We start from the raw sequence: 14,813 nt of genomic DNA, 5'->3' as shown, positions 1-14,813 counted from the left end.
AAAGAGGACGTGGTGAAGGAGGTGGAGAACGACGGCGACAAGGAAGGGGAAGAGCAAGGGCAAGAAGACAGTCAGTCTCGGATGAAATTCGAGCCACTTTAGTTCACCATGTCCTTGTCCATGGGATGACTATGAGGGAGGCTGGGCAACGAGTACAACCAAATTTGAGTCGCTTCACTGTTGCCTCCATCATCAGAACCTTCAGGGAGGAAAACAGGTAGGTGTACTTGCAGTAAGACTGCTTTGTACAGTAACGTTTAAGTTACTGAACTTATGTGTCTTGAGTTTCAGTATGTTTCCATTATTTGCCTGTAAAATGAATGTGTGACAGTTACAGTAATGAGTGCTTCTATTTTTGTAGGACACAGAGACGACCACCTGGTGGAGGCAGGTTAAGGCTTTTGTCGGAGGAGTAAGAGAGGGAACTTGTAAACATGGTAATTGCAAATAATGTAATCCGCCTGCAAGAGATTCAAAGGAGAGTGATTGAGGATGATCATCTTTTTCGAGGCATAAATGCCATCAGCCTCTCCACAATTGACCGAAAGAATCAATTCCGGATGAAACAGGCATACCGAGTCCCTTTCGAACGAAACTCTGACAGAGTGAAAAACCAACGTGTGGAATATGTTCAGGTATGAGTTTTGATACTGTATAAAGTATTGTGTACCATCACAGCATGGCAGTTTATGCTGCCATTTCAGCACTCTTGAACTGTGGTTCAGGGTACCGATTGACTCTACTGTGTTATGTGTTTTGCAGAGAATCTTTGAGATTGAAGGACGGCCTGTTCCCCATGAAATAATCTTTGTGGATGAGGCAGGTTTTAACCTGACCAAAAGAAGGAAAAGGGGGAGGAACATAATTGGCCATCGGGCTATTGTAAATGTCCCTGGTCAGCGTGGGGGGAATGTCACTATGTGCGCAGCCATCAGCCAACGAGGGGTACTCCACCGCCATGGCGTACTAGGACCCTATAACACTATGCTTCTCCTTGCTTTTCTTGATGGTTTAAGACAACATATGTTCCAGCTGGACTACAGGGAACCAGCACAGCCAGAGCAGCCTCACTACGTTGTTGTGTGGGATAACGTCAGCTTCCATCGCGCTGCTCTGGTTCGTGACTGGTTTACCAATAACCCAAGGTTTTCTAATATCTTTCTGCCTGCATACTCTCCCTTTCTAAACCCGATAGAGGAGTTATTTTCGGCATGGCGGTGGAAAGTGTATGGCCGAGAACCTTATGTCCGTGTTCACCTCCTTCAGGCCATGGAAGAGGCCTGCCTAGACATATCAGTAGATGCATGCCAGGGGTGGATCAGGCATGCAAGAGGATTTTACCCCCGCTGCCTGGCTGGGGCCAATATAGCCTGTGATGTGGATGAGATTCTCTGGCCTGACCCAGACCAAAGACAAGATGCTGAGGTGGGATAATGTTTCTGGTGTGTGTTGTACTGTATAGTACATGAATGACAATGTGCCACTGTACATACATTGGTTGCGTCTTTTGTGTTTATCATGTGACAAGGGTTTTGAAGGGGAGAACCATAAGCAACCTATTTGTTTTGGAACTATTGTTTTGAATTAATTGTACCAGTGTGCAAAACTCTGTTGTAGTGTGTGTGTTTTTGAGGGCTTGTGTTTGATGTCTGAGGGCAAAGTTTGGTTTTTCAGCAGGAGTGAATAGTTTTGGGTGTAGAGCTTCATTTTGACCTGGAAATAGGATGTTTGGGAAATTGAGTGAGATGTTATGGATTTGTGTTTACTGTTGTGAGGATATGAGGCGTAGTTTCAAGAAATGTGTTTTAGCAATCGAGAAAAACTGTAATAGACCAAGTATTATTTTGTTTTTAGTTTAGAGACCTAAGATTAGTAACACAGATATACAGATGCTGCATGCAGTGGTAAACACTTTGTATTTTCAGTGGTAGTAGGTATGTTATACTGTACAATTATGTTAATTTCCTCAGAAGTGATGTAGCTGGAGCGCTGTCTTTCAGTTTTGAGCATTTGCCATCAGTACTACGGGATCATAGGTGAAACACAGCTAAACAGTTAATATATCACATGGTTTGATGTCATCATATTGCCTAGCAAATAACCCATTTGGGGCATTTCTTCACAGTTTGAAGTCTATCTATCTATCTATCTATCTATCTATCTATCTATCTATCTATCTATCTATCTATCTATCTATCTATCTATCTATCTATCTATCTATCTATCTATCTATCTATCTATCTATCTATCTATCTATCATATTAATATTATCTGGGGCGTCATAACTTATGTTGCCTTACATAAACAATGGGGCGATCGTGGCTCAAGAGTTGGCAGTTCGTCTTGTAATTAGAAGGTTGCCGGTTCGAGCACTGGCTCCGACAGTCTCAGTCGTTGTGTCCTTGGGCAAGACACTTCACCCGTTGCCTACTGGTGGTGGTCAGAAGGCCCGGTGGCGCCAGTGTCCGGCAGCCTCGCCTCTGTCAGTGCGCCCCAGGGTGGCTGTGGCTACAATGTAGCTTACCATCACCAGTGTGTGAATGGATGGATGACTGAATGTAGTGTAAAGTACTTTGGGGTCCTTAGGGACTAAGTGAAGCAGTATACAAATACAGGCCATTTACCAATCAATCAATCTCTATCTATCTATAATATTAATATTATCTGGGGTGTCATAACTTATGTCGCCTTACATAAACAAGAAGGTGATGTCAAATTTCTGTTAAACCAATAAATTAGACATTAGGTAATATGTTTTTTCCCAGTGTTCATATTTCCTGTACATATATTCTGTGTTTTCCCTACTTACTGAACCTATCCTACAAAGATGTTTTTCGTCTACAAGTTACATGACTTGGCCATTGCTGTGTACACAAGTGCTTGGCACAGCCATACATAGCTGGGCAAGGAGGCGCCTGTTATAAAAATACACAAGTGGAACCTCGGCTGCAGAGACTCTGCTGCTCCTTCTCAAGGCATCACGTCATGCATTCCTTCTGTTTTCACTCATTTTCCAGCATTTTTTTTTTTTTGCCGCCAATGCTTTGCCCCTTGAACATGACTTATAAAAGACATGTAGTGTCAGCCAATTATGTTGGACTTTGATGGTCATAAATCAAGGCTGACCAATAAAAACGAAGACAGCCAAGTATAATGTTCGTGTGTGACTCCAACTGGATTGTAAATGAAGCCAGATGGGCTGGGAGAGTGCCACTGAACAGTGCTGGATCCCATCACTAAATGGCTGTGTGTGTTTTCCCCTCGTGCACAAATTACAGCATCACCTCATTCAGCGGCATAAATCAAAGCCCAAGCTGTGATATGTGCAGGGCATCTCTCCATCTCATTACTAAAATAAATTCTCTGGCAGCCTTGGATGTGTGAGCCCTGTTTGAATCGTTGATATTACTACAATCTGTACTTTTGTAGCTGCCTTTATTTTGGAGCAATTTTAAGGCCATTCATGTGATTTCAAGCAAGCTGAGACATGCTTGGAGATGAAACAGACAGTGGGAGTGTTCCCTCATTGGAGACCTCTGGACACTTATTGAGGAGGACGGACATATTTGGATTGGGAAGAGAGGAGAGGACAGAAGAAGAAGATGGGAGAAAAGTCAGGTAGAGGGCAGACAAAGAGAGTGAAAGCGATATCCGGTTTCTAAAAAGCACAATAGGTGGATTTGAACACTGATGAGGAAAAGGACCGGGAGTGACAGATATGATTCAACAAAGTATGTGGGCAAAACGACATGCAGGTGGACAGTGATGGAGTTATCTGTATGCATTTTGAGACAGACTTTCTGAGCTCTATATTTTCTAGGTGCACAATGATGACCTTCATTCATCTGCTTTGATGTCCATCGGAGAGCGAAGAAACTCCTCTGAGGACCTGGACTTCTCATTCAGGGGTAAGATAGACTTTAATCCTTTTAACTAAGATTTATTTTTATGCAGATGTTTCTTCATCATTCAAAATCCAAAACAAAATCAAGAGCAAAACACTATATGTGTAATATTTTTTCTCTTCTATGTTGCAGTGTGAAGAGAATATGGCACAAATGATGGCTCTGTGTGGATTTGGGGTATACGAAAAAGTTTTACATGTGGCAGTCATGAATTCTCGAGGTCAGGGAGACTCGGCCAAGCTAGGCAAGATCCCACACTTAACAGGATTTGACTACTTCATCAGAAACATCACAAGGGTTGAAAGATGGTCCTCTCTGCAGAGAATGAGTCATGGGAGCGAGTGACTAGCCTGACCTGTTATGCTTTCTGCATTATCCTTTTCCAAGGGGAAACACTCTGAGACTGACACCTGATAAAAGGAAGTTTTCAGTTGATACTTTTGTCTGGCGTGTGAAATTGAAGGTCATTGATAGGTCTGTGAAAGATGTAGGAGTGGTGAGCTCCTGCAAGGTTGCTGACAACGTTGGTAAGCTGTCAGTCAGAGCCAGCAAAAACAGATCTATAGCCTAGCATTATGCAGTCAGTAGATGGAGAGCGAGTGGCGGTGCTGCCGCAGGCAACTTTCTCCACATCTCCATCTCACTTTTCTAACATGATTCCCCCCCCCCCCTGGGTTCTGATTAGCAAATACACAGCTGATTGGCTTTAGCCTGAGCTTTTTTCCCTTGTGAGTTGTAAATCAATATGTTAGTGCAATTTAAAATGATAGTATGAGGTTACAGTATCTCAGCAGAGGCCAGAAAGGTTGCAACAGTCTTAGGGGATGTGCAAATCTTCAGACTTTAAGATGAATCTTTGATTTGTCTGATCAAATTTAATTTAATTTACACAAATCAAAACACAGCGGAACTGTGAAAGGTCCACGCTGAAAAGATTTTAATGCAACGCTAGAGCAGAACACGTAAATCTAGAGATGCAGATATGGCCTTGGATGCTGCATTGCTGTCACAGGTTGGCTGAAAAGTAGTTACAATGCAAACCAACTTGATCTTTTTTGGAGAACCGTCTGTCTGATCTAGGCAACCCCTAGCAACCCACAGCCGTGAGCCAATCCAAGTGTGTTCTCTGTCACAATATATAGATCATCTGTTGCACAACGAGGAATTGTCAAATGAGGCAACAGCAGGCGTTAAGCTCTAGACAAGTCAAACGTCTTCTGTTTTGCTTTGAGGAAGCATTGGGGCAATGAAGAGAGTGTGTGCTCCTGTGTTGGTGTTTGTATGTGCATGTATGCTTGCTCAGACACATTTTCCCTGCTTAATGTGTATGTAAATAGATGTCTTTATATGTCTGCAAACAGTCATCCCCATGTTTCAAACATGGGAGCATTGGTTCATATGGAAAAACAAGGACTTAAAGAGGAGACGACCTGGATCTTATCATTCAGTGGTTTAACACTAGCCAGACCTCAACTCGCCAACTCCAGGCAGCAAATTAGGAGCTAGGAGCTGCCGACTGCACTTGTGACAGAGACGTGATGGAGAGCAGGCGAGCTGGGCTGCTTCACAGCTCACATGGGCCACGATACGACTGGAATGCTCCCCATGTATAGCCAGAATAAGTAGTAAAGGAATGAAAGCTCATGTGGGTGTGTTTGCTGCACATCAGAGAAATTCTGTGTATGTACACAACTTTAACAATAGGATGTTTCATTAATGTAGGAAACTCATTTAACAGCCATCTGTTGCATCAGTTTGCATTATGGCCTGGCAAGTGATACAAAATGTAAAAAAAAAAAGAAAAGAGAAGAAAGAAGAAAAAAAAGAAAAAAATATGTGATATGCACTTTAGTGGTTTGTGAAAGTAAGTGGGAAAAATATTTCCTGCCAGTCGTATTCAGTGCCACTGTTATGCACTGAATAAGGAAACCATTGCTTTTCAGCCAGGAAATTCAATGTATTTATTATAGATAACTGCTCACACGTTCATGGGTGCTTTTTTCTGTGGGAGCTTCCTGATTTAACAAAAGTAATTTTGTTAATTGTAATTGTATTTCACAGTGAAAACCGTAAATGTAAATATAACAGAAAAACATTAATATGTAATATGTTTGCAAATATTATTAACAGTTTAAACAAACTCATATTCTGCTGCGGTTATGTGGATTTCAAGTTAAACTCGACATCACACATCTCTCTGTGATTTGTAACAAACTGCAGCTGAAAGCTTGAGTTCCCCACCAAAGACGCTATGAGGGTAATACTGACTGTTGCACACACCTAATCTGAGAGTTAAAGAATAAACAGTATTTAGATGCTATATGTACAGACACAAAAGCTCTGCTACTTCCAGTATATTTGATTTTACATTCTAGCCATGACAGTCTGACCACCCACTGAAAACCATTTTTCCTGGTAGTACCTCCACTCTCAGGTTACTTTTATTTTCTTGTACTTCTTTCACACTCTGATGGACATACCATATTATGTATTAAGTAGAAAGACACCTGAGTTATTAGTTCATTTTGTGTCACATTACAAGACATAATTCATCTGGTAAAGACCTAAAACACCCAGACTGAAGACTTTGGTATGTTGCCACTATGGTTTTTTAGCATGCCCTTTTTTGTGTGGATGACCATTTACAGTGCATCCGGAAAGTATTCACAGTGCTTCACTTGTTCCATGTTACAGCCTTATTCCAAAATAGATTAAATAGAGTTTTCACCTAAAAATTCTACACACTCCATAATGACAGAGTGGAAAAAGTTTGCTTGAAATTCTTGCAAATTTATTTAATAAAAAAGCAAAAATATGTAGGATGTACATAAGTCCACAAATTCAAATTCAAGGCACTCAAAATTGAGCTCAGGTGCATCCTACTTTCGCTGATCATCTGTCAGATGTTTCTACAACTGGATTGGAGTCCACCTGTGGTAAACTTGGTTGATTGGGCATGATTTAGAAAGGCACACACCTGTTTATAAAGGTTTTCATAGCTGACAGTGCATATCAGAGTACAAACCAAGCCATGAAGTCCAAGGAATTGTTTGTAGTATTCCAAGAAAGGATAGTCAACACACCGAGTTGGGGAAAGGTATAGAAAAATTTCTGCAGCATTGAAGGTGCCAAGGTGTGAGAACAGTGGGCTTCATCATTCATAAGGGCTTTACTAAGAGAGGTGACCAAGAACCTGAACCTTTCAGAAGGACAAAATGTTCTGCAGCTCTCTGCCAATCAGGCCTGTATGGTAGAGTGGCCAGATGGAAAACACTCCTCAGTCAAAGTCAAAGTTAAAGTCAAACATGGAGTTTGCCAAAAGGCATCTGACGGACTCTTAGACCTTAAGAAAGTAAATACTCTAATGAAACAATGACTGAAGACATCCGCCTAAATGCCAAGCGTCATTTCTGAAGGAATGCACCTGGACAGTGTCGTTCCTACAGTAAAGCATGGTGGTGATGGCATCAGGCTGTGGGAATGTTTTTCAGTAGCAGGAACTGGGAGACCAGTCAGGATTTAGGAAAAGATGAATGTGTCTCTGTACAGAGACATCCTTGATGATAACCTGCTGCATTGTGCTCTGGACTGGGGCAAAGGTTGTGTGTAGTGTCAAACTCAAAAGCTGCAAAAGCTGCTTCAACCAAGTATTCAACAAAGGCTGTGAAGACTTATGTATGTGATATATATATATATATATATATATATATATATATATATATATAGGCATATAGGCATATAGGCATATATATATTATAATAAATGTAAAAGAATTTCAAGCAAACTTTTTTCATTTTGTTATTATAAGGAATTATGTGGAGAATTCCAAGGTGAAAAAAGGATTAAACACATTTTGGATTAAGGCTGTAACTGGCTGACAAATTGTGGAACAAGTGGAGCTTTCTGAATGCACCGTGTCTGTAAGAAAAGAAGACATGCATTTAAAAAAACCAATGTTATGTTGTGGGGACAAAATATATTTTCATGAGTGTTTTACACAAAAAGCAAGCCCACAGAGAAGAAATAATTGAATTTTGTAGTGCAGTCTAAGTTCATGGTTGGTTTAAAGTTAGATTTAGATAAGTATTTGGTCTCCAGGATATGAATGTAAATCAGTTCAACATCCTTTGAAGTGATGGAAACACCTCCATGTGTATATACAGAATATCTGCATGTGTGTATTTACAGAGTCAAGCAGGCTTGAATCCAGACATCCCTCATATGATCCTCTGTCTCCATTCCTTATCAACAGCACTTTGTCGTCCCTGCCTTCCTGTCAGTGCTGTGTGTCTGCACCACCTCTCTGCCTGATAGCCAGCAGCCACCTAAATACACCTGCATTTTATCACACTGCAGCTGCTTCCCCCTTTGCTCACAGATGAAGCACACCCTTGTTTCAGGACCAGCGATAACCATGTGCATTTTTGTTCATATTTGCATACACTGCTGAAAGACTTCTTAGGGAGGAGTTCTGCTGTATTTAATTTACCTGTCAGAATTTTCTAAACTTTATAAACATTACAGCTCATTGTGCATGAAATCTATTCACTGAAACTAGTAGAGAAGGATGCTGTGGCTCCAAAGTCTAATCGCAAGATTTATTTTTTTCCCCAGAAAACATTACTTTACTCAAATGAATCGAGATGTAAACATAGCCAGTCATTAGCTAAGAGTGTTTGCACAAATAGCAGCATACTGCAGCAACAAATTGGACAATTAAGCATAGCTGCATGTTTCGCTCTTCTTGCTGATACTTGATTGTGATGAGGGAAACAGGAAAATGATTTTTTTTTCGTAACGCTCAAGCTGCTTTTCTTCATTTGGAGTTCAAATAAGTAAGAAATAAAAAAAGTTTGATGACTCTTTCTGTTTAATTTGTGTGTAAATTGTTATGACGTTTTAAAAGCTCAGAGGTAATCCGTGAAATATACACTCTTTTCCTGTTAGATCTACTGTGCCTTGCTTCCCAACACCATTCAACTCGTCTACCTCACTCCGAGTCACCACATGCTTATCACACAGCTTCTCATATTTCCTTTTACCAAACCCATTGGTCTTATCTATTCCAACACTCCTTTCTGTGATGCACTGCATTGTATATCTTTTCTCTCCATCCCTTCATTCCACTAGCGCTGTACTTTTCAGCTCCAGACTGTCTGGTTTTCATCAGCTCAGCCTGCTGGTACCATTTTGACGCCCACCAGGCGTGCTGCAAGTCAGGACTGTGATAACCTGCCCTGAGGCCGCCCTGTTCCATAAGCAAACATCCCTTACTTTTTAGCCCCGACTGAAAAGAACAGACTAGACTACGCTGCAGTGCACAAATAACATTTCTCTGAATGAAAATAAAAAGAAACATAAAAATTGCTTTGAAACACAAACACATATTTCATTTTATGCTTTAAGTGAGAAAGAGTAGCAGCATTGCCCTTAACTCAAACAAAATGAGGTCAAGACCAGCAAATGTCCTTTGTTTAGAAATCTGAATCCTACCTGCTCTATAATAGAGAAGGTACTGTGCCACAGCTGGTTTGAGGCAAGAACACAGTATGATAAAAAAGGCTCAGTGAAGTGGCACTACAGCAGTTTCTTACTGGAACAAGTTTTAGCTGTTATCATTCAAGTTTCATCCAAAATTGTACCTGCTCAGTGCTCAGCCTGGAGACCAAGTGAGAGAAAGAGACAAGTACCGCTGATGATGCCAACAGATCGTCCAATTTCCACTCTGTATAGTGTCAAGAGAAGAGGCAGGGATGGATTGCATGTGTGTGTGTGTGTGTGTGTGTGTGTGTGTGTGTGTATGTGTGTGTGTGTGTGTGTGTGTGTGTGTGTGTGTGTGTGTGTGTGTGTGTGTGTGTGTGTGTGTGTGTGTGTGTGTGTATGTGTATTTGCACGAAGGAAATAGCCCTTCTGAGAAAGAAATTCAGGCATTTGCTTTAAACTGGCCACAGACTGAGGACTGATGCTGCAAATAACAAAATGACAACAGTAAAATGTGTGCCTTTAAATAAAGAACACTATACGGACAAAGGTATCGGGACACACCATTTAATCTTTGAATTCAGGTGTTTTCAGTCTCATTGCCACAGAAGTTTAAAGTCATACAACTAGGCATGCAGTCCACCCTTTAGAGACATTTTGGAAATAATAGATTGTTCTAATAAGCTCACTGTATTCAAGCATCTTACTGTAACAGGATGGCACAGTTGTAAGAAGTCAGCTTGTGAAATTTCTTCCCTCCACGATAGTCCACAATCAGCTGTTTATGGGATTATTGCAAAGTGGAAGCATTTAGGAACCACAGCAACTCAACCATGAATTTTCAGGCCACGTAAAGTTACAGTCTCCAAGTGCTGAGGAGATGTCATCGCTCTGCTGGCTCAATAACTGCAGAGCTCCAAAGATCCTCTGGCATTAACATCAACACAAAAACTGTGTGGCGGGAGCTTCACAGCCTGGGTTTCAATGGTCCTGTACACTCTCAGAAATAGAGGTACGAGAGAAGAACATTTTTGTACCTATAGGTACATTTTTTTAAAATGTTCCCTTAAAAGTACAATACTGGTCTTTAAAAGTCCAGAAATGCCCCTTTAAAGGTACAATTTGAAATAAAGTACAAATCTGTACCATTTTGACCTGTACTGCAGTGACAGTGGCAGAACGTGGTAATGGGTCAGCATGGGAAAATCTGGATGGGCCTGGTTAATTGTAAAATTCATATGAGATGTGAGTGTGCTCATAAAAGCTACATGTTATAATAAAATCTGTTGGTCCTCTCCTCTGTACATAAATTATCCTATGATGCAAAGAATATCTGTAACCTACCTTTGTGTAAGTTATGTTAAATTATATTTTTTTTAAAAAACACACAATGACATGCAGGCACAACCAAATGATGTTAAAAAAAACTGGTCCATTTCCATTTTATTAAGTTCCAGTTATAATTTTTTAATGTTTTAAATCTTTCAAAAACGTGAAATCATTTTACTGTTATGTTTGGCCATTTACTTTTTTGCTTTTACTACATCCTAGAATTGTTCATTAATTGTGAGGTTTTTATGGAATTTGCAACATCAAGTTAAACCGAGGTTCTTTGGAAGTTAAAATGTCAAGCAGATTTTTATGTTACGGTGACTACATTTTGTAAGTTACAAATATAGTTCGCCAAGACAGCATAACTGTTTCTAAACAACTGCGCATTAATACCACAATGTTGTATTTCCATGTATCAAGTTCGCAACGCGCATTAATCCCAAAGGCTGAAAAGCCAGCAGCGATGAGTGCTCCGCCTCCGCGCTGACTAGCGTTGGCACAGAAAATGACTCTCAGGGGGTTATCGATGGAGGAGCTCCTTAAAAAGTTGATGGAAGAAGGCGTTGATGTGTCAGACGACGAGGCGCAAAGGTTTAGAGGTAAGTCGGGTGTGATTTTGTGTTTTTATAAAAATTACAACGTGTAATTTTACAGTAGAGTTAGCAAAAGTCCGAAGAGCTAGCTTTAACATGGGTGAATGCTAGCAGTTAGCTAAGTTTTAAACAAAGAAAGGTACAAATGTGGACTATTTAGACTGTTGGTGGAATGTTCAACGTCTGTCTGCCCGCCGTATTCCAGTGTTTTATCAATAAATAGTCAGTAACCGTGTACAACAATGTAAAAAAATCAATAATTTCTCAAAACATGCTAGTATGTAAATATAGCTATTAACAAAAATGTTTTCTAAGCAAAATTTATCGCATCTAACTTGTTTCCCGCTCAAAGGGATTTTAAACAATGGTGGAAACATGCTGGTCGGTATTCTCTTCGTCCGCATGGTTACTTGTTGCTTTCTGTTCCATTTGCCCGAACTGAACTTGGTAAAAGAGCTTTTGTCCATTTAGCACCCTCGGCCTGGAACAAACTGCAGAAGGAATGGAAAATGACTGAATTAATTTCATTAAGTGATTTTAAATCTAAACTACGAATCCTTGAGGCCAAGTCCATAACATGCAACTGTTTCAATTAGATTGATTGTCATTTTAACTGACTTTTTATTTTATTTGAATTTTATTGAATTTTATTTTTATTTTATTTGTATTCTTTCACTTATTGTTGCATGTGTGTTGTTGCTGCCTGTGTTTGAGTAATTTCTGTAACTGTGAGACATCTGCTGCTGCCTATCTTGGCCAGGTCTCCCTTGAAAAAGAGGTTTTTAATCTCAATGGGATCTTCCTGGTTAAATAAAGGTTAATAAATAAATAAAGTACACATTTGTACCATTTCACCTACTTAGTGGGATTTGGGATTTTCGAATATGAGAGCTGTAAGCTCTGTGCAGGGACACTGTCTGCAACCCAAGAATTGTTAAGATGATTGGGGAAACAGCTAATGATTTTTTTTGTCTCTAAATCTGATTATTATTATTTTCTGTACTAACTGATTAATCAATCTGTTTATTAGCTTTAGAATTTTTTGTTCAAGGGTTAAAGCACTTTACATTTATCTCCAGTCTGTGTCTTTAAACATGTCAAAAGTTTAAATCCTCAATGTAAAATGTCATTCTTTTGTCTATTCTGCTCTTTTCATTTCCAGTTGTGTGATGAGGTTGATTTAATGCATCCCTGCCAAGACAACATCTGTCGCCGCTTTAGCAAAAACTTCACTGCTGTTCTTCAAATGACCAAGGATTTGCCACTGAAGAAGGTCTACATGGAGGCAAGAGAGAATGCACTGGCTGAAGACATTACAGGTGCTAATTTGACCTCATACAAATAGTAAATTTTGTGACAATTCATTTGCTCTCTCTTCCAAAGATAATTGATGTACCATAGTGTCATGTGAAGAGCATGTTAATGGGAATTTGCATGCTATCAAAATCTAATGAAGTGCATTTGCATCTGTATGACCTAGGAATTGACTTCAAGGGGGCACTTCTCTTGCCATCCATCTTCAAGGAGAAGATAGAAGATTTCATCATCCTTGGAGAGGTAAATGCATGATGCATAGCCTTTGGCCACAAGTTTCATTCTCGGTGTTTTGTTGGCATGGAGCTGAATTCAGCTGCGGTTCAGCATCACAGCTAAGCTAATGTAGGGGAAACACTGCTGTTAATCCACAGTGCTGCTGTGCTCTTGGGTTTTGTCTGGTGTTTATATAGATAGATAGACCTTTATTGTCCCCTTAGGGAAATTCTTCTTCACAGGTACTGTCACTGTCAGGGGTGATTGCTTTTGCCCTTGAATATTATGTCAAACTTTAGCAGCTTATCAAACACTACCACAACAGTCATTGGTCAAGAAGCTTTTTGTTTGGAGTAGGGGCCATGTTTACAGGTTATCAGAATAGACAGTTTTGTTTTGCAGCAAATAAAGAAGGTAATTTGAGGAATCTGTTGAAAATCCACTTGGCACATATTGCTTAAACATACTGTATACTAATGTTTTTCTTCCTCTTCTGCAGAATACTCCCACGAGTCCATACCCAACCATTCGAATGAAGGATAAGAGTTGGACAACTGCCCTCTTAAGACAGTGTCGCTGTGTTGTAACAGTTGAAGGAGTGGATGTTTGCTCGTGCCGCTCGCTGGATGAGGCCTACATCTCAGCATTCTCCACCTTCTTCGTGTTCAACATGACCTACCCTGCATACTTCAAGAAAACACTTGTCTTTCTTCAGAACTGCATTGTCAACATAGGAGACCAGGGAGACAAACCCCTGCCAGTAAGTGTCACCAGGGTACTTAACCAACTCTATTAAATATGCCCCCACCCAAGTGTCACTACCTTATTCACTACCCAAGGCTGATTTTGATGTATGGTCCTCTTCGCCCTTTGTGGTGTATGGGATATGAAAGCAAGCATCAATATTTCAAAAATCTAGCGAGTAAATGCAAAAACTTTGTAAACATCACTGCAACTCTTAACAATCGTCATCAAATGAAACAGTGCTGGGAGTTTTCTTCAGATAAGTTGCTTGTTGACTTTGAACATTCACTCAGCACAAGTGTCAGTGTGCCATTTTCATCTCTGCCAGGTGACTTACAGAATGCTCTGGAAATGAACAAAAGTTTTACAGATGTGCATTTTCAGGATAAAGTGCTTCAGCGTGTGTCTGCTATATCTGTCAGCAGTGTCAAATATGAACTTGAGGATGTTTTTGTAGTTGGCCATGTACACACTAAAGCCATACCTATATTCCTTAAAATCAAGTATATTTTGAATGTTGATACTTGTTGGGTATTGTGTGGGGAAACTGTTACTTCCTTGCACTTATGAATGTCATTTCCATGCTTACCAAGTGGCAGTTGACAATGACTGGATCCTGTTCAATCCAGGAAATGAATTAGACTTTCAAGCTCTAGACACGTATTTAGTTGATGATAGGCTGTTTGTGTCCTTGAGGTATTCTGTGTGACGTGATTGCAAGCACATTTTCCATTGTGTTCAGGTGTTTAATGTCTTTATGTGATTGTTTACTTTTTCTTTTTCTTTTTTTTTTTTTTTAAATAAATGTATTTTTCTTGACATGTCCTATGGCAATATACGAATGTAATCAAGGATGTATTTCTGTGGTTGTTTAAATGCTTTGATGTGATTGTATTATCGAAAATAAATGGTTAAATAACCAAATATTTTGGACTATTGGGGGTACATTTTGTCTCTTTAGGTACGAAATAGGTTGTCGCTGGGGGGGTACCCTCATAGGTACCCTATTGTACCCTTTTCAAGGGAACATTTCTGTACTATAGTTTCAAGGTACATTTATGTCTTAGGAAAGTACATGATTGTACTTCAGATGGTACAATTTCATAAGGTACAAAAATGTACCAAGCCTAAAGGGTACAGAAATGTCCTTCAAAAAGGAACACCCCCAGCGACAAGCATTTGTACCCTTTTTGGTACACTTTGGTACCCCTATTTCTGAGAGTGTAGG

The 14,813-nt window shown here is 40.0% G+C and overlaps 1 protein-coding gene across 2 annotated transcripts; it reads left to right on the top strand.

Annotated features, from left to right (window-relative positions):
• The first annotated feature begins 11,158 nt into the window (after positions 1 to 11,158).
• On the top strand, positions 11,159 to 14,495 carry LOC146643876 (uncharacterized). 2 transcript variants are annotated; one of them, XM_085396981.1, is made up of 4 exons: positions 11,159 to 11,317; positions 12,474 to 12,630; positions 12,792 to 12,868; positions 13,341 to 14,495. In XM_085396981.1, exons 1-4 carry the CDS (start codon positions 11,285 to 11,287, stop codon positions 13,635 to 13,637), a joined length of 564 nt encoding a protein of 187 aa, XP_085253107.1. In that variant the 5' UTR covers positions 11,159 to 11,284; the 3' UTR covers positions 13,638 to 14,495. The 2 variants fall into 2 exon arrangements, with proteins under 2 accessions (XP_085253107.1, XP_085253106.1); XM_085396980.1 differs by lacking the exon at positions 11,159 to 11,317 and having other exon boundaries at positions 12,185 to 12,630.
• The last annotated feature ends 318 nt before the right edge of the window (positions 14,496 to 14,813 follow it).

Source organism: Rhamphochromis longiceps, linkage group LG22 (assembly GCF_057381845.1).
Source record: "Rhamphochromis longiceps isolate RC_006_pf linkage group LG22, R_longiceps_female_GT1.1, whole genome shotgun sequence".
Lineage (NCBI taxonomy): Eukaryota > Metazoa > Chordata > Actinopteri > Cichliformes > Cichlidae > Rhamphochromis > Rhamphochromis longiceps.
This window is presented reverse-complemented; position numbering and strand designations above follow the sequence as displayed.

What these genes read in the sequence shown, in the direction of transcription:
- LOC146643876 (XM_085396980.1), top strand. Translation starts at nt 12,435, where the DNA reads ATGTCATTCTTTTGTCTATTCTGCTCTTTTCATTTCCAGTTGTGTGAT. An exon ending in ACTGGCTGAAGACATTACAG is followed by an intron (nt 12,631 to 12,791) that starts GTGCTAATTTGA and finishes TGTATGACCTAG; the next exon opens with GAATTGACTTCAAGGGGGCA. An exon ending in ATTTCATCATCCTTGGAGAG is followed by an intron (nt 12,869 to 13,340) that starts GTAAATGCATGA and finishes CCTCTTCTGCAG; the next exon opens with AATACTCCCACGAGTCCATA.